Consider the following 19,967-nt stretch of genomic DNA (forward strand, 5'->3'; position numbering starts at 1 on the left):
TTGTATGTTCAAGTCTCCATAAAATTATTACTTGTACCTGCCCCAAACACGGGATAAACCCCAGTGTCTATCAACAGGTGAGCAGATAAGTAAGCTGCGAGATAGCTATAAAACAGAATGATGCCACTATGGAGGAATGAGATACTCACAAACAGAGATGGATGAGCCATGAACTAATTAGGCTGGGTGGAAGAAGAGACATACAAAATAATATATAGTATAAGATTCTATCGAGGGGAAAGTCGTGAAAATCAAATCTAAGTTACAATGTTAAAAAGCATTGAATGTTTGGTAGGGGCAAGGATTAGGGTAAGTTACAAATGGTATATGACGAAACTTTCTGAGGTGGTGGATGCATTCTACATCTTAATTGTGGAATAGTTTTATGGCTGTATTCATTGATCAAAACCTATTTAAATGTATTCTAAAATGAGTTTTTAATTGAGTTTCAGCAACATATAGTCTTAATAATGTCAATATGAAAACTTAAGAAAAAACACAAGTACAAAATAATATTTAATTTTAAGAGGGGGCTGGGGATTTAGCTCAGCGGCAAAGCGCCTGCCTGGCAAGCGCAAGGTCGTGAGTTCGGTTCCCGGTACCGGAGAAAAACCACAAAAAAAAAAAAAAAATTTTAAGAACAAATCAAGTGAGAAATAGGTAATACTTCTATATAATAAACTAAGAACTTATTACTGAAATAAGTTTAAGAAAAATGATATGTAAGGAATACATGATGTTCATAGTTCACAACAATCAACTTATTGATAAAGATCTATAGGTAAATATTATCAAAACTGCAAAAATCCAAAAGAGTCTACTCATTACAAAAACTCCAGCAAATTGTATTTCAAACATCAACAATACAATTCTAACATCAAGAATAGCTCGGTTCCTCTTCCTATCTCCACAAAGTCCTACCTCTAGGGATGGAGTTACAGGGAAGGGCTGGGAAAGTCTGGGAAAATTATTATGCATTGCAAACATATATCAACTATAAAAGACAGCAAATAAAGAATCTAAATCAAAGGTTAAAAAAAGAGAATAGTTCAGACTTCCTTGAGAAAGAAAGAACAAGTTGGGAAGACCTCACTCAGCCCATGTTCTTTATAATATCTAAGGCTCATTAAGATATTGACGGCAGAAGCCTGGACCACAGAATTGAATGCAAAGCCACAGAAAGGCACACAGAGTCTCTTGATTTGCAATAGAAGTGGCAAAGTGTAGGGCAAAGAAGAGTCCTTCCAATAAAGGCTGCTTATCATTTTCACAAGTATATTACCACTACCTCATTATACTCATAAAGTCAATTCCAGATGGATTATACACCTAAATATAAAAGCCAAGAATAAAACAGCCAGAAAATAAGATAAAGAAGGTGGTGAATACTTATTATATAATGTAAAATACTGTCACAAACAAAAAACTGATAAATTGGATTTCATTAAAATTTACAACTTCCTTTCATCAAAATAAATCATGTTGATAATGAGAAAAACCTAGGATGAGGAAAGATACATAATTCATTACACACTTTATGTCCAAAGTATATAAATCCTTTTAGTTAAGAAAAAGACAACTAAATTATTAAAAAGGGACTAAATATTTCAATATGCAATCACAAAAGAAGAAAACTACAAGACCAATAAAGGTATTTCAAAATTATTCAAACACATTATTCATCAGAAAAGTACAAACTAAAAATACAATGGAACACCACCATGCTTAAACAGAAATGGCTAAAATCAAAGTGACAGCAAGTCCTAATGAAGATATGGAGCAACTGGAATTCTCATATTCTGCTACTGAGTGAGTAAACTTGTGTACGTGCTTTGAAAAATTATTTAGTATTCTCCAATAAAATTAAATATACACTAACACTATGAATCAGCAACTTAACTCTATGTTATTTATTCAATAAGACAAGATGTGTACCCACAAAATAGTACACCCACAATAATTACAATTGCAGTATTATCTACATAGCAGTATTATTTGTACTAGCTGAAAAATAAAAAAAAAAATTACAAATGTCTAGCATTAGTTAACAAAATAAAATCGATAACACATATGCATGGGACTAAAAATAGAGTAAGTATAAATGAACAATTGCTATATGCAATATGGGCGTGTCTAATGAACATAATGCAGAAGAAAAGAACCCACGGACAAAAGGACACTTAAATTGTACTTAAACTTACATGAAGTTTTTAAAAGATAAATCTATTCTACGATTAAGTATCAGGGTAGGAAATCTGATGAGAAGCAAGAATGACTGGGAAAGAAGTACAGTGCGGAAGCTTCTGGGTGGAACCGTTCAAATAGGTTATTTCTTGATTTGATTGGTGTAAGTATGTTGAGTACACTCTTTCTGAGTTTTTTGTTTGTTTGAGTTTTTTTGTTTTGTTTTGTTTTGGTTTTCAGTTTTTCTTTCGAGATGGCATCTTACTAAGCTGCCTCGGCAGGCCTTGATTCCTCCTGCCTCAGCCTCCTGGTAGATGAGATTATAGGCATGCACCAGCGTACCTGTCTTTCACTGAATTTTTTATATTTTATATTTATGCTATACTTCTAACAGAAATGTGAGTACATACAGATGTACACATGTATGTGCAAACAATTTAACTTCAGGAATGGGGAGCAGATGATTCTAAGGAATGCTCTTTTATCACAAGAAATAAGTAATGTTTGTTTATTCTGACAATACATATTAAACACAGTTTCAAAGATTTACTTTGACAGTTTCTATTTTAAACTCATCACTATTCAAAACTATTCAATTTTATCATGTTACCATCTATGCATGTTTTAACTCCACTGATATAGTGACATGAATTATATATGATAGTTGATTATAATTTCAGTAACGAATATTTTAAAATCACTGACACTGATCTTAATAACTAACCAAAATATCAAAATGGCATAATTACAAAATATAATGAAAATATATAATCAACTTACATTCTCACAAATTCTAACTATATTGATGTATTTGTTACTTACTGTTTTACTGTGTTTAAAGAGAAGGAGAAAGTAAAATACAGTTCTACATACCTCATGTTTTCAGCTGAATCTTCTGGCATTGGAGCAACCGTTTGCACAGCCGGAAGGTTTTTGCTGGTAGCACCATTCACAAAACTAGAAGAGGAGGAAGAGGAGGAGGACCCTGAATCCACGGCACCTGTTCCCAAAAAAATAAACTTTAGTCTTAAATATAAATTTATTTAATTAAACAATTTAAAGTACATCATTACTATTTGATTTTCAAAGAATTACTCATGAATTGCAAAACAATATTTGACAAAAATTATTTGGCTACTAGAATACTAACAAACTCTTTAGAAATTTTACATGATAAACATGGCATTAAAATCCAGTTGATTTACTTATGTTAACCTAACAAAACTACGATTACAAATGCGGAATAAATAAAAGACATCAACAAATGAAAAAGTTCTAGATAAAATGAGGCTGATAAAACAATGCAAATTTAAATGGCAAAAATTTTACTACTTTGTTGCTATACTGCAATATTTTTAGTTTTCATTAAGTAAGATACAATTTACAAAGAATTGTCTGAACATAGTTTTGTGGCTCTGTAGCATCAAATACTCATCTTGATAAAATGATTGTTTAAGATTTATAAGGAGCTTAACTGTACCTCAGTTTAGAATAATGACTTCTCAATGATATAAAGATGCCATTTTAGGATCCATTTCTTTCTATAATATGTCATGTTAGTATATTAAATAGCTGTGGAGTTGAGGGACATCTAGTGTTCCTAAATATTATATCTTATACTAATTCTCATAAATCTGAGTTGCTTACTGGAATTTTCACTATAATATTTATAGAGCTTCTATGTGCCAACACCTAAACTGGACAACAAGCCCATTTCAGATGCTGGCCTGCAATTCATATATTTAGACTCTTATTTCTAAGGATGAAGTTTATCGCTTACTTTTATTTTTCTGTGTAATATATATTTTATACTCGCATTAAACTTCAGGTTACCACCTTTTCTTTATATACTGTTAAATTTTACATTGGAAAACTTAATTGTCTCACATATAGGTAAGATGTGATGTAATTTTTCATTTATGCAAGTCTTAAGAAAAATAGGGACTTTATTCAATACATAAACTAAATGTAAGTTTTTCCTACTATATTGGTATATTTTTAAAACTTTAACACTTTTTAAGTAAATATTTTGCTATAAGGAAATGTTTTACGCTTAATTCTAGAAAACCAAATGAATACAAAGAATAAAATTATAATCCTGGGAAGACTTCATTATCATCAGTCATGCCAGATATAAATATTTATTTATAATGTACATAAGCCAAAGATGTTATATTCTTTCACTCAATGCCATAATAATGTATTTGCTTATATATATGTTTAACAGAGTACATTCTACTTACTACAACCCCATAAATATGTTGTTCATGATATGTCAGACTCAGGTGGTATGATAAACAAGATAGATACAGAGGCACATAGAAGAGCTACGAAATTAATAAAAATGGGAAGAATCTAAGTAATGGTAATAAATGGAAAAGTTCAAGGGTATACAGTTTGGAGAAGAGAAGACTACTATAGTCAGGGAAGAAAAGTCAGGGATCATCTTGCGTTGTATAAATACCTAAAATGGAATCACAAAGATTTGGGTAAGGATTTATTTAGCTAATAATCAACAGGAACATTTCTGGAAATTTAAAAATATAAAGATATTTTAGGCAGGCTTTTAAAATTTATAGTGATTTGGAATTTTTGGTCCCTAGAATCATTAAAAAAAATTGTTGGAAAATGAATTTGATACAGTTGTAATCTACGTACATAAATTAATTCACTGTCAAACAATGGACAATATTCACATGCACTTTTAATCAAGGTGAGGTTCTTGCATATGTCAAGGTTCTTAGGGGAGCTCTGCCTTCCCTTAGGGGATTTAGCAAAGACTATATATTGGAACTCAATCAGTAAATGTCAACAAATCCATGTTCTGTCACTGACACTCATAGCATACCTTGATATTTTTGATACAATTTACTAAGTTTTACATATCAAGCTTTAGTATTCAAACTATATTTTGCTCCCCAAATATCTGTTAATAATTAATTTCACTTCTAAAATAAAGAACATGTTTTGAGAAAATTCAAACAACAGTACCAATACTGTCCCCTAAAATGACTATTAAAAATTGTATCCTGGAACTACAGACTAGTTCTGAAATGTTGCAACATAAAGAATAATCTTCTTGAGACTGAGAAAATCTTAAATTATTAGGGCATCTTATTTTAATTTTTAAGATCAAATAAGAAAAACTGAAGATATAGAAAACAAAGAAAAAGATGAGGTATCACAAAAATATATAAGGACAATACCTGTTGTATTAATCATACTTTTTGGTGTAGCTCCAGCGGCAGCAAATATATTAGAGGTGCTGCCTGTTGGCAGCCCACTTCCAGAACTGGCGGCTCCCACGGTGGTTACAGCTAAACTACCTGGAGGTGGCTTCTTTACAGGCACCACAACACTCCTGCAAAAAGAAAAACAATTATGTTTACTATAAAATTCTAATCCTCCTACACATGGCAGATAAACACAGCTTGGACTTTCACGTCCTCCTTCCTTCATTTCTCCCTCCTTTTCCTCCTCCTCTTCCTTCTTCTCTCTCTCTTCTTCTGTTTTTAAAAACATTTTAAGCTCATGAACCCAATTCATCAGTGAAAAAGCCTCTGGGTTCAATGCCTCGTATCACCCCCCCCCCAAAAAAAATATTTGGCAAACATTAATGTAGATTTTGGAGTCTTTAAATATTTCTTTAAAAGGAGATTGGACCACAATCATTAATCAGGGAGTACTGGGAAATATATGCTCAAGTTGGTAGATTCTGCATATGCATATAAAATTTTTTGACAAAATATACACAGTATGACCTTTTTATCCAAATGATATTCTCCATGTGTAAAATAATCACAAACATAAACACCCAGAATACTCAAGAGCATAATTGAAAACTGAGATTGCAGTAGATAGAAATATAAACTTTGAATTGTAAAGTTAGCAGATTTGTAACCAATCCAGCTTACATTTACTTGGTCACCTTTTAAATGATTTAATCAAAATACCTTTTTCAAAAATTAGAATGCTCTAAGAAAAAAGGTAGGGTCCTCATAAGTAATTACATTGTTTAACATTCTTACTGAAGTCTAAGTTTCAAGAAATCAGCTAAAGAAGATCCCAGGAACTCTATGATATATTTATTGTGTACCCCAAATTTTCACTCTTGTCACTAAAACCAGTATTAAAAAACTAGGGAAAATACCTATTTTAAGCTTATACATTAAGCTCAATATTGGTATGAAGTACAAATAAATTGCTTTATTAGTCTTATATTATTTACAAAATAATTTTATTTCAAAGAATTTTTTTTCAGAGGATGAAATACCTGGCAGAACAACATTTAAAAGCTGAGGATACTAGTTTACCTGAATAGGTAAAACTCAGTAATTAAACATTAGCAGGTTTATAAAATCAGAAAGGATGAAATGTAAATTATATAAAAGTGATATTTATTAGTCAAAGAAACAACACACTTGTAAGATATGTATAATAACATACAATTTTTAAAAGTACAACAAAATGTACTGAAAGCACACTGCCTTTTCTCCCCTTCTGTCCTAAGTGTAGTATCACAAAACCCTAGGAACTGAAGGCGGAGCTAAATCACCAATATACACCAAATGCTCAGAAGGTTGAAAAGCGTGGCGGTCTATAGGGTTAGATCTTCATTTAAAAGTTATAGCAGAGAAAACTAAGAGTTACAGTCATTAATACATCCAATTAACAGCTCAGCTAGAATATTTAATGAACTATGGATCAATATGGCAATCTATCCAAAGAGTATTGTTGGAGAACTTAGGAACTCACATGAATTCTGAAATTATTAAGCTTTTCTGTTAGAAAGAAACATTATGAATATTTCTCTGTGCCTCACTGTAATAGAAATGTGGAAAATTGCTTACAATTATATTTTCTCTATTCATACTATGTTTCCTCAGTATGCAACAGTATTATAGGGTCTCTAGCACTGGTGTACTTTATAAATATACACTTGATAGGATCACTCAGTGTAATTAAAAATATATGCTTAAATCTAGAATGGGTGACTAAAAGAAATAAAAATACATACTTAAATCTTGAATGGATGATTAAAAGAAAAAAAGCAATAGGCATTTTGCATATACATAGAAAAAACATTTATATATTATCTCACATACTCTATGTTGAAAAATTTAATTTTAAAAGTTCATTTCAGACTAAATGTTCCAAAAATTTGATGCAATTTCCTTAATGAAAACATTTTGAATTTTAGAACACTGAGATTCATCAATGCATCCTTTTACATGAGGAGAAACAATCTATAAGAATATTAGTTAAGAGAACTCAAATTCATCAGTCATTTTAAGAATATTCAATCCAACATACAATCATACAATCTAGAGTAAGCATAAGGAATTCTTGTTAATAGATTTTCAAACAACTGGTTAACAAAAGCAAAATCACAGATCATTTCTATCAGAATTACACAATATTATTAGGAAATATGACTTCATTACAAATTACAGTGGCACTGAGTTTGCATCTACTTTTCAACTAAGATAAAAATGAAAGATACTTTATTGGTAGAATATTACCAAATGATAATTTGGTTATTGAAACTAGTAGCATTCCAGACTTTCCTTCTAAGGTCTGTCATTTTGAATTGTATTTTCAAGGAACTCAATCTGATAGTAAAGGACATGTCATAACCTGGATTTCAGACTTTAGTGCTTCAGAAATATGTTTATATACCTCATAATGTAATTACAGCTACCTTAAAACAGATAAGGCAAGCAGCAGCAATACCCTGGAAATATAATTGAAAAATGTAGTGGTCCAGAAGCACGTGCGGGGATGATGCCCCTGAAAAGCTGCTCAAAGCTTCAGAGTTTGAAGTTAAATTTTTGATGTTGTCACTCTCAATCTATTGAATGGCTGACAGACAATCAAACCCGTCTGGCTGGCTGGCAGCTCATTTTGCTGGCAGGTGGCAAACAATTAGACACACCAATTTGTGCCTCCTGATGACATTAAAGCATGAAACTAAGTTGTATGCAGGGCCTAGTGATTTGTGTGAAAGCATTTCAAAAATAATACTCTTTGCCGTGGCAACTCATTTCAGACTGCCACCTCCCATTATGGCTTTGAGCAGTGAAGACGACAGACTTGAGTTACGTGCAGTGCAAGGCCGCTTCTGTTCAATCCGTCATTGGTGCCCCCTGAGACCTCAATCCCCTCCTTTCATCAATATCACCTCATCATTTACATTTGATAGTGCTTGAGCTACTGAATATATTAACTACACTGAAGACTCTTTTCCTGAAAAGAACTGAAATATGCTTTGTGCTCTTCCATTTCATTTCTACTTATGCAATTTAGAATAATGATTCCACTCCCACTGCATTTTACACACATGCTACCAAGAACAAAAATTCTTTCTATTTTAAAGCAACATTTTCAAACATGTAATAAATTTTATATAGCTAAGAATACTGGCAGCCAGGTGATTGCTTTAAGTTTAATGAAAAATAATAATCCAAATTAAAACAAAAATATTTTGCTTAAACTTTCCATTAAATTACAATAACTCCTTGTATTTGTATTTTAGTAAAACGTAAAAATGTAATTTAAAACAAAATGAGAGACAAAATTTAAAATAACCCTATACTACTGTAGCATTTATAGATACAGATTTATGAATATTTAAAAGTACATAAACTTGAAAAATTTTATTCAAAGTCATAAACACAAATACAAATACATTCTGGGAACATGAAGTGATTACTGAATTACAGAACATCGATACGGTGTAAGTGTAATGAGGAACATATAAATACGTCATCACAAACTATTAAAAGAGAAACATATTCTCCTACATTTTATACTTCTACCCTTTTCAATTTTCAAAACTTTTCACACGAATTTTATTTCACAATTATTTCCTTACACTCTGTAAATTCACAGATAAAACTTTCTTCATCTTTATACCCCACATCACTAATGCCACTTAGATTTACACAACAAATTTTCAAGAAATATATGTAAAACATTGCTTCAAGTGTTTGTAGGTGAAGTTTAAACTGTATTTGTGAATGAAAAGAATAATCCACCCTAACTCAATATCTCTACTGCCACACTTTTACCCCTAAATTCTAAAATATTACTTTTTATAGTTCCAACAAAGCACTTTGGCCATTTTAGAGGAAGTTATATGAAATGCATGTTATATTTTGACTATTTATTTTGACACGCTATTTTAAGAAACATTTGGTTTTTTAACTCAATCTTGACTCTAAAACTGAAAACATTTGCTTGTCAAGCATCAGAATATATACTATATATAAATTTTGGATATGAAAAAGTCTTTTAAACATTGACTTGATTCAGACAATAAATCAATACATTCTTCAGTTTATACATTAATATAGGAAACTATAATTTAGAACACACAATAAGCCCAGTGGTCAAAATTAAGTGCTGTACTATTGTTAGCCATCAGTGACTAGATAAGTAATTTTCTAACACTGCACATGTATTTAAATAGCAAGATACACTTTACGCACAGATTGGCTTTGTATAAAATGTTATTCTGCTGCTTTGAACTATCATTTTTACTTTACATACAGTGAGCAGAAAACTGTCATTCCTAACATATTCTTTGAATGACCTAATATTTAAATGTACATATACAGATTATGATGTAGTTTATATACCGAAAATGCCAAAATGTCTTTCAAGTATATTTACTTTCAAATACATGCTGCAAAATGGCTTTTACATGACACTAGAAAACCCCTAAGAAAGATGATCTCAAATTTTTTTTTTCAATCTACTTCCATTTAACATTTAATTTGTTTTATTACTTAAAAGCAAGCTATTTAGGGGCTGGGGATTTAGCTCAGCGCAAAAGCGCCTGCCTGGCAAGCACAAGGTCGTGAGTTCGGTTCCCGGTACCGGAGAAAAACCAAAAAAAAAAGCAAGCTATTTAATCTCTAAGAATGACTATAATATGTTATAATACTAGAACTGAATTTCAGAGTAAGAATATACCTTGCACAGATTTCGCCTCTCTCTCCTACCATTTTATACCTAAAGCAATTAAATGCGAAGAGAAAAAAATGACTTTTTCAATGTACTGTAACCCTTTCATAATGGTTTCAAAGCAGAACCAGGGTTTCCCTACTTCCAATTCCATGTGTTAGCTACCATATCTACTGAAACTTCCTTTTTAGGATGTATTACTAAAATGCTTTATCAAGAGATTAATTAGGCTGATCAATTACTTTGATAGTCTTTGTAATGAAAATTCACATTAAAGTTTTCAAGACATTGTAACTTTTCTACATTAACAGTTTAATTTTCTTTCTGCAGACAGAACTTCGTGAATAGTAATCTAGGGCTTACCTGTCAAAGGAATGAAACTGCATAGGAAGAATAGTGTGCGCTTCTCTCTTCAGTGCTGGGTCTGGATATGGGATGGGTTCAGGACCACATTCTGCAATTTCAACAGGGGCAGCCACAAGACTTTTCAGTATTTCCTTGACATTGATGCCTTTAGTTTGACTAATACTAGATATGGAAGGTGCAGGTTTCAACATCTCATTGGGATTTTCAGTTAAGCTCTCTTGTGACTTCTTCACTTCAGATGACAAAGTGGATAACAGTTCACTCATGGCATCAGGACCTGCAGTAGTCTCTAATTCAGCCCCATTCAGGATGCTAGCTACTTGTTCCTCTCCGATTCCTGAATCTGTGTGAGGAATTGAACTTTCTAGATGAATATCTTCACCAGGGGTTGAAGTTTCTTTTTCCTTTATAGCATCTGGAAATGCCGCAGGTGTTTCTGCAAAGGAAAAAATTAATTAAAACAAAAAGTTTCACAGGTGAAAGCCTCATGTCACTTGTAAAATGTTCTCACAGTAGAATAAAGAAAACACATCATGTAAGAAGAAAATAGCAAGGACATATTTGAATGCATAAAAATTTATTATATTAAAAGATACCATCTATTTACACCTATTATTTTGTTCGATAAATATTAAAATAACCTGTTTAACAAATCATCTGACATTTCAAAACTCATTCTTTCAAGAGTACACTGTCAGGAAATTGTTCTCATAACAGTTACTAATGTTTACTTTTTAATGATTATTATTATGAATTTCCCCTTTCATTGTCAGTTACCCATCATGCAAAAGAAATTCTTATACTTCCTTAAGAAGTATTCCTTAAAAATGTGAAGTCGTTTTAAAACTTACTTTGAAAATTCAATAACCAATAGTAAAATGTCTGAAATATTTAAACTAAGACATTATTTAAAAACCACATACATATAAATAAAATTCAAAAGAATGTGCAACATATAAAGCATGTCAAATTATTAGTCCAAAAGCACAAATCCCTTCACTATAGAATAATGCCCCTCAAGAGCTTTTGCCACTATAATCATTTTGAAATACTCACGCTCATTCCTTGTGAACATAATTTCAATTTGTAAACACTGAATCAGAAGCATATATATATATATATATTTAAAATATCAAATTCCTACCAAATCTCATTATACAAATGTTTATGGAATGAAATTCACTATGCGATAAAGTTATGAAGCTCTAAATAACCCTGAAAAATGTATCAAATCTAAGAAACGCTGTTGTGAGAACAACGTTGTTGGGAGGGGTTAAAACACACTGAAAGATAAAGGACCACACGGCGGAGTCTCTTCAGTGAGAGGCTCAGTGTCTGCACTGTCCCTTGGACAGACTGGTTAATTCCATGAATGCAGGTTAATGGAATGATACTCAAATTTACTTAAGATGTAAATTTTATCAATTTTACAAATTAATTTCAGGATAATTCTGCCAAGTTTCAAAAGCAAAAACACCTTTCCCTTTTTGTTTGAAATACAGATATATATATTTACATATTACATTAATTTAGGAAAAATAACATCATTTTATTCAGTCTCACTATGTATTAGATTAAAAATATATAAATCTCACAAGACAATGTAGTTTTCTTCACATTTAAAAGAGACTTTAGTTGCGCTGGTTTATTTGTCAGTCTTATCAGTGAAAAGCAGAAAAGATTAATCTGGGAAATACAGTAATAATATTCAAATAATTGATGATCAATGTAAATAATAGGTTCCATGTACTTTTTACTGTTTTGAGGATTAAAGATTAAAATGCATGAAAGTTTTGAAAAGGCAGTCTCAAAAGTCTCTAGGCAAAGCACCAGAGAAGAAAACAGGTAAACAGCTTAGATTATTGTTCACTGTTTCAGGATTAAGGATTATAATACATGGAAGTTTTGAAAAGACAATCTCAAGTTAGGCAAAACACTAGAGAAGAAAACAGAAGCTGGGCGTGGTGGTGCACACCTGTAATCCCAGTACTCTGGAGGCTGAGGCAAGAGGATCCTTGCAAGCTGGAGACCAGCCTGGGCTACAAAGTGAACCCAAGGCCAGCCTGAACTACATAGCAAGACCCTGTCTCAAAAAGAAAAGAAAGAAAAAAACAAACAGGTAAGAAGATAAAATAACAGATGGCTTTTAAAAAGAAAATCTTAAAAGAAAAACTATGGCAAAGCTTTACATAACAGTATTAGCAATAAGGTATATCAAAAACAAAACAATGTTTCTGGAACATCTAACAAGGAAAAAAAAGAATAGTAATGAGTCACTGAAACAGGAGGATAAATAGGGTTGTTCATGAATTAAATCTCAATTCAGCGAAGTCTGTACAATCTGTGGGATATTCGTATCTGTAAGCCAAGAGAATAGCCACACATTTTAGTATCATTCAAATGGAGGTAAAATAGATGTTTTTGGACCTCAATGAAATAAGTCATGAATATAGCATGAGAAGATAATTTGTATAGAGATGATCATTTTCACTATTAAAGATACCTGACTTCAGTTTAAACTCAGTTTTACATTTCTGGATTATATATTTTTGTTTTGTTTTTACATTTTTGGGTTTTTTTGAGATAAGCTCTTGATATATAGAACAGCTGGCCTAGAAATCATGGCAATCTTCCTGCCTCAACCTCATAAGTTATGCAATTACAAGTGTGTGCCACCTCACCTGGCTAACTGTAACAGATAGATATAGATATATATATACATATAGATAGATATAGACACATAGGCACAGATATGTATTTTGGAAAACAACTGGAGCAAAATATGAAAAGAGCAATCATGACATTTCTATAACAACAGGACAAATATTAAGTTCAAAAACAAAATGGCCCTAACAAAAAAAGATACTATGATGGATACTAGCTAATTTTTCTTATGGAGTTTAATTATCAAAAACAACCTACCCCTTAGTATCAATTTAGCTGGTTTACAGATTTGGTCAAGAATTTTGGCTTTAAAATGACATGTAAACATATTTATGGTGTATGTTACAGTAAAAGTTATACAAATATTGTACAATTCAAGTAGTATTAGATTATGTTTAATTGGTAAATAAAATATCTAAAAAATACTATGACATCTTGAGATTTTGCTGTCAAGTATATAACTTTTTTGCTTATCTGCTCAGCTGATTCTCAATGAGCGCTGAAATCCACACTTTTAATCAGATACTTGGAAATCCACTATAAACCCCCATTTCTCAACTACAAAACACAAAAGTTTATTAATATTTAATATTAGAATACCTTCAAGTAGCTCATCAAAATTTTACACAGCACTAGTCTTAATTTCTATGAAACCAAATGATTAAAATAAAAATAATGTTCAGGTTTCAATAGAATTCTATTCAATTACATCTTGTAAAGCACACCCTACGATTATGTCAAACAGCAATAAAACTAAATGTCAGTGAAAACTGCTACAACAGCAATTACAAATAAAAAAAAAAATCAGTACATAAAACACCACCTTAATTTCTCATTATGCTTTAATACCATTCACAGCACTTGCTCTCAGTTAATAGTACACACTTCCAGTTGGATAACTTGCCCCTTAAATACTTCCCTGCGACACTACATACTTGGTGGACTGAGCCCGGTAACTTTAATAGGAAGTTAGACATGAACAGCACAGAAAGAATAAATGTTTGCATGTGTTCGTTATGTTAATGCTCGTGGACTAAATAATATGTTTCAGTAGTTCTCATCAGTTTCTGTAAGAACAGGCCATGTCAGCATACAAAGCAAAAACATTACTATCCTTAGTGATTTTAAGCTTGTCAGAAACAGCCAGGGGGATGCCAGGTGACTCTTTTACTGCTTTCCAGTGAATTCATTTAACACATTTTGGAAAATACTAGAGGGTTAAATTCAGCAAATGATATTACACTGTGACCACATTACTTTTCTTCCTCCAAAATTCCTTTTTTGCAGTGATTTGTGGAATGTTTCAATGTTTCACATATTAAAGTATTGAATTTGCTATTTCCCAAACTAAATAAACAATGACACAAAAAAACCAAAGCTATTTGTTAGCACAGCAATAAAAATTATGAGTATTTGCTCTTCAATTACTAAGTAAACTAAATCAGTTTAATTTCTACTACAACATGAAAAACTGAATGTAATTAACATATTTTTATATGAAGTCTTTAAGGATAACATTGAGTTACATAAAAATTAACCTTGACTCTCAAGTGGAAAAAGCTTCATAGAAGATTTTAAGTCATTATTAAAGTTCATTTTATACACATAAAAAGACTGCAGTGCACCAAGTTATTATTTGCAGTTATTTATATAATGGTTTATTTGTTTGTTATGTTAAATGTAGGAAAAGCATACAGCTTCCAGAATTCAAAGTTATTACAAAAGACACCATAATAAAAAAAAATTGGTAATTGAGAAGATACAATTTAAAAGTCAAAAAATCTTCCAGTTGTTGTTTTGGTTATACTGTGTCTAAGTGTAGCTCTCTCTGAGTTACCAAACTTGGAGTGCATTGAGCTCTTTATGTATGCACTGTACACAGTTATAGTTTTAGTCATCAAATTTGGCAACTGGCCATACCAATGTTTCTTCAGACATTCTTTCTGTCCCTGTCCTTCTCCTTCCTCTCCTCCAGGCCTCCCACTGTGTTTGTTGGCTCACTTCATGGTGTCTCACATGTTTATGAGAGATTATTTGCTTTTCTTGTCTTTTTTTATTCCATCTCTCACACTAGGATAATCACAATTTATTAGTTTTCAAGTAGGCTGATCCTTTCTTCTCCCAACTCAAAAAAAAATATATATATATATGTAAAATAGCTGGTATAAAGTGGTCTCCCCAGTTATTGAGCTTCCTTGGGAGCATTTTTTATTGCTTACCACAAATCCTATCCCATACTATAGACTGATCATATTTTCCTGTTTCTTTGCCTGTCTCAGAATTCTTGTTGTTGTTACTGAAAATCAGATATTTTAAATAAAATTATATGGCAATCCTAGAAATCCAACTCCTTTGATCCAAGTCTGTTTTTCTATTTATTGGTTTTCTTGAACTAATTCTGTAATATCTATTTTCTGTCACTGTAACTACAGAAATAACTGCTCAGTTACTGTGGCCAGCTAATGACTGGGCAGATAATGGTTTAAAAGTCTTGAGCTAATAAATAATTTTTCTATCATTTGCTAGAGGCTGCACATGTGCACACGTGTGGGGGCATACTTGCAATGTTCCCATAGTTTGAAAGACTTCCTCAGTGTACCTTTCCTGTTTGTGCCAGGCCTCAAGGTCAGCAAAGATGAGAGACTGGGTCCTACACAGGTGTCTGAAAATAGATACAGTACCTCACTCACAGATCTTCTAGTTAAAATGTTAAACCAGGTTATTTTTTGTTCCAATTGGCACTGCCAATTCAGGCAGTGACAATGTTAAACTAATGAATCATTTGACAAATACCTTGAACACAGAGCTTTTACTATCAAATTCCATCAGGTCAAAATCTGATAAGCTCTATGAATGAAGTTTTTTCAGGGAGCTTCCAGGTAGCTCAAATAGTTCACTGCTCTAGGAATGGAACTCTATAGGGAAATCCAACCATAGTCTACCTCACTCTCCAGTGGCTACTAGCTGCTAGTTTCTGTAGCTACCATACGTGTCTGGCCTTTCATTTTGCAGGCTACCAACCACCTAGCAACAAGATGAATTAAATCACTATGAATCCATTCCTGCTGGCTTGTACCACCAGTGGTACCTGCGTGACTGTCGCATGAATGACTGTACAACTTGTACCACTAGTGGTACAATCTGCCTAACGGGACGGTCATGCAGGTACCATCCGTGGTTGAAGCAACCCAGCAGCAAGACATAAGAAGTACAGCCCTGATGTGAATGTGTCAATTAAACTTGCTGTTGTTGAAAGATTCCATAGTTTCCTTATAATTAATACACTTTGGATTGCTGTTACCCTCTGATTATGTTCCAGAGAACTGAAAAAAGTTGATTTGACATTTTCTGCCAGTATTCTAACTGATTTGTGTTCTGGAGGTCGTTAGTTCGCTTTCTATGGAAAATCTTGTCTCCAAATAGTATTTGAAAATGAAATTTTAATATTGCTTCAACTTTTACCTTTTGAGTAAATTATCAATAGGCTATTTTAAAATATTCATGTATACATATTGTACTTTTCTCTTGCCCTAGCTTTTGTTTTTCTTTCTCAATGAGAAAAAAACTTAAGTGCTTCATACATTTCTGCTGTGTAACTGAAGCCACCATCAACACTAATAAAAATGTTCACATATCTACCTAGAACTTATCCATAATTGCACAAATCAGTATAGAGCCAAACATATTATACTCTAATGATATTAACTAGATAAGCTACCAGTGTAGCTAATATAACTGCTCAGAGTTCAGCCTTTGAAATTAAGACTTAAGTTCACTTAAGAATTATTTTACCTTCCTTAGGATGAATCATCTACCTTTCTTCAGCCTTATTCCTTTATATGGAAAATGGGATATACTCATACATATATCATAACAATAATAAACAAACAATATATAAATAGCATACAACATAACCTTACCACAAATTTTTGTAATTTCCACTATCATTGTTTTTATTATCATCATTGTCATAAAAAATAGGAAAACACAGCACTTAAGTACTCCATCAGTTATTCCTTCTATTCATTTATATCTACAATTTCTCTTCTTTTGGTCTTTTCCTCTTTACCAATTTTTCTATCCTGAACACCTGCTCTTAACATTCCCAGCCCTCAAGGTCTTTTAGACTTTCTCCTCTTTTCCTGTAGGCAGTCAGAGTAGAACGATGGCAATATAACCAAATTGATAAAAGCTCCAAATATGGTTTAACAGCTTGTCAGCTTTTCACACCTCCAACAAATAACTCTTTCGGAGTTACAGGGAACACAAGAAAATACTGTTTTAAGTATATTATAAGGATTACAAAACTGAAGTCATCATTTGTAATTTTCTTCTTGTAACTTTCCAAAAAACTGACATAATCCCTTCAACCATCTTAAAACTAACATATTAAAAATGGAAAATCTTCATCATTCTCTTCTACCTTATCTACCTCTATTTCTGCCTGCTTTACTAAGTCATCCTTTAACTGCCTCAGTACTTGAGACTACGTACCAGGGATCATCTTTAAACTTCACATTCCTTTGGGTTCTAGTTCAAATCTATTACCATACCATGTCCATTTTACCTCCAAAGTTCACTTGAAATTTGCTGTAATGGTTGATACATTGTGTCAACTGGAGAAGTCTAGAAGTTTAACTAAGCCACTCAGCAGGGGACCAGGGTCCTCATTTTGTAAGCATCCTGAGCCTGTGCAAAAAGGAGGGCACTGAGATGAAGTGCGAGTGCTCCACCCACTTGGGGGCAGGTAGCCTGCCTACAATATAAGGGAGCAAACGAGGCTTGCTCCACCACCACCCGTTTTTCTCTTGTTGCTTTTGCTGTCTTCTGCTGCCTAGAACTGTTGCCTCTCTGCCAAGCCACCCTGACTTGGAGTCTGCTGATTGTGGACTGAAATTTGCCCAAACTGTAAGCTATAAACCTTTCCTTCCTTAATTTTGGGTGGCAGGTATTTTGTCTCAGCAACAACAGAAAAGTAACTGAGGGGCTGGGGATTCAGCTCAGCGGCACAGCACCTGCCTGGCAAGTGCAAGGTCATGAGTTCGATTCCCGGTACCAGAAAAAAAAAAAAAAAGAGAAAAGTAACTGAGACATTTACTTTCCTTTTTATTTATTTATTTATTTTTTGGTTATGCGAATTGAACACTGTAGCTCATGCATGCTACGCAAGTATTCTGCCACTGAGCTAAGTCCTCAGCCCTATTTTGTATGTACAACAGGGTCTCTCAAATTGACCAGGCTGCCCTTGAATTTATTTGCTTCCCTCAGGCTTCTCCATGGCTAAGCAACAGAACCTCTTACCCAGAAAGCAACAATCTCCTAATGGTTTAATCTGGAATCTCTTCCAATATATTCTCCACTGTACATAGAATATGCTTTTAAAATTGTAACACAGGTTTTCACCTTTATAGGAGGCAGTATAACACACCGCTCAAATAAGATGTCTAAGTCCTAATTTCCCTAACCTGAAAATACGTATTTGACATGGCAAGAGAGACATTGAATGTATGGGCCTGAGAAGGGAGAATTATTTTGAAATATCCCAGTGGGCTCAATCTAGCCCTATAAGTCCTTGGAAATGGAAGGTCTTTCCTAGGTGAAGATGTGATAACAAAATATTCTAAGAAATGCACATTCCTGGTACATGGAGGAAGGAGTCTATGAGTCAAGGAATACTGGTGGTCTCCTAAAGACGGAAAAAGAAAGCAAAGCGATATGCCCTGAGAGCTCCTAAAAGAACTATAGACTAATCAATACCAGAAGTTTAGCCCACTGAAACCCATTTTGGACTTCTGATCAGGACTGCAAGATAACAATGCGTTGTTTTAGGTTTTTAAGGCTGCGCTAACCTATGACAGCAATAGAAATAATTACAATAGATTTTTACATACCTTACATGATTTAACTCCTACCTTACTATACTCACGCAATGCTTCCCTTTCCCTTTATTATTATATTTAACCAGCATATATTCCATAAATATGCCAACCAATTTTTCAGAACATGCAGCTTACTTTTTAGTAATGTGCCTATTATTTTCCCCAACTAACTCAATTCATACTTTAGCTTCAGTAGAAATGTCATATCTAAAGAGGCAATTCCCTTTTCAAAACTAAATTAGGTTTCTTGTTTTATACTTTTTCATAATACAAATATTTCTCACTTAACCACCTGTTTAACAACTATTTGGATTTAAGACCAATGTGCATTGTTTGGATTTCAGATATATTAAGAAATATATCTGAATATATTTCTTTTGTAGGGGGGTATTCTTTGTAGAGCCTCAGTGTCTCTTTTTTTTGTATAGTACACATTTTACAGTATGGTAATTTCTGCTAACTATACTGTACAGCATAGTACTCCAGTTATATGTTCTTTTATACATTATAGTACTGCATGTCAGAGTTAGACAAATAAAAGCGAAGTCATCAAGTTGGGATTATCCTGTCACCTGTTGTTTGTTCTGAATATTGTAATGTATACACTATATAAAATTCCTTATGTAGTGATCAATTCATTTAATGACTAGCCACAAGACTTTTACTTGGTCGTTAAATAACAAAGGTCTGTAATCTTAAGATGTATTCCTTAGGATACAGTACAATTGCAATTTATATTTAAATTAGTGGTTTCTAAAAGTGTATTTCCTGTGCTAGACTGTAAACTTTCATAGACACAGAGACTTTTTGTTCACTATTACATATCATCAGTACCTAGCACATAGTAAGAAATCATTAATTTGTTCAGAAAATAAGTGACAAAGGAATTATAGTTAATGAAAGAGT

The 19,967-nt window shown here is 32.7% G+C and overlaps 1 protein-coding gene across 7 annotated transcripts in view; it reads right to left on the minus strand.

Moving 5' to 3' along the window:
- The window catches only part of Nbea (neurobeachin), a gene marked incomplete at its 5' end in the record, with an annotated part of 638,824 nt that overhangs the window by 399,173 nt on the left and 219,684 nt on the right, over positions 1–19,967 (minus strand). For 6 of the 7 annotated variants that reach the window (XM_013515839.1, XM_013515836.1, XM_005387699.2 and 3 more), the window contains 3 exon segments: positions 3,058–3,184; positions 5,391–5,545; positions 10,516–10,954. In XM_013515839.1, coding sequence (XP_013371293.1) covers positions 3,058–3,184; positions 5,391–5,545; positions 10,516–10,954 — 721 coding nt within the window. 7 annotated transcript variants of the gene reach the window in all.

The sequence above is a fragment of the Chinchilla lanigera genome, unplaced genomic scaffold (genome assembly GCF_000276665.1).
Source record: "Chinchilla lanigera isolate Chin_1 unplaced genomic scaffold, ChiLan1.0 scaffold00030, whole genome shotgun sequence".
Classification (NCBI taxonomy): Eukaryota; Metazoa; Chordata; class Mammalia; order Rodentia; family Chinchillidae; genus Chinchilla; species Chinchilla lanigera.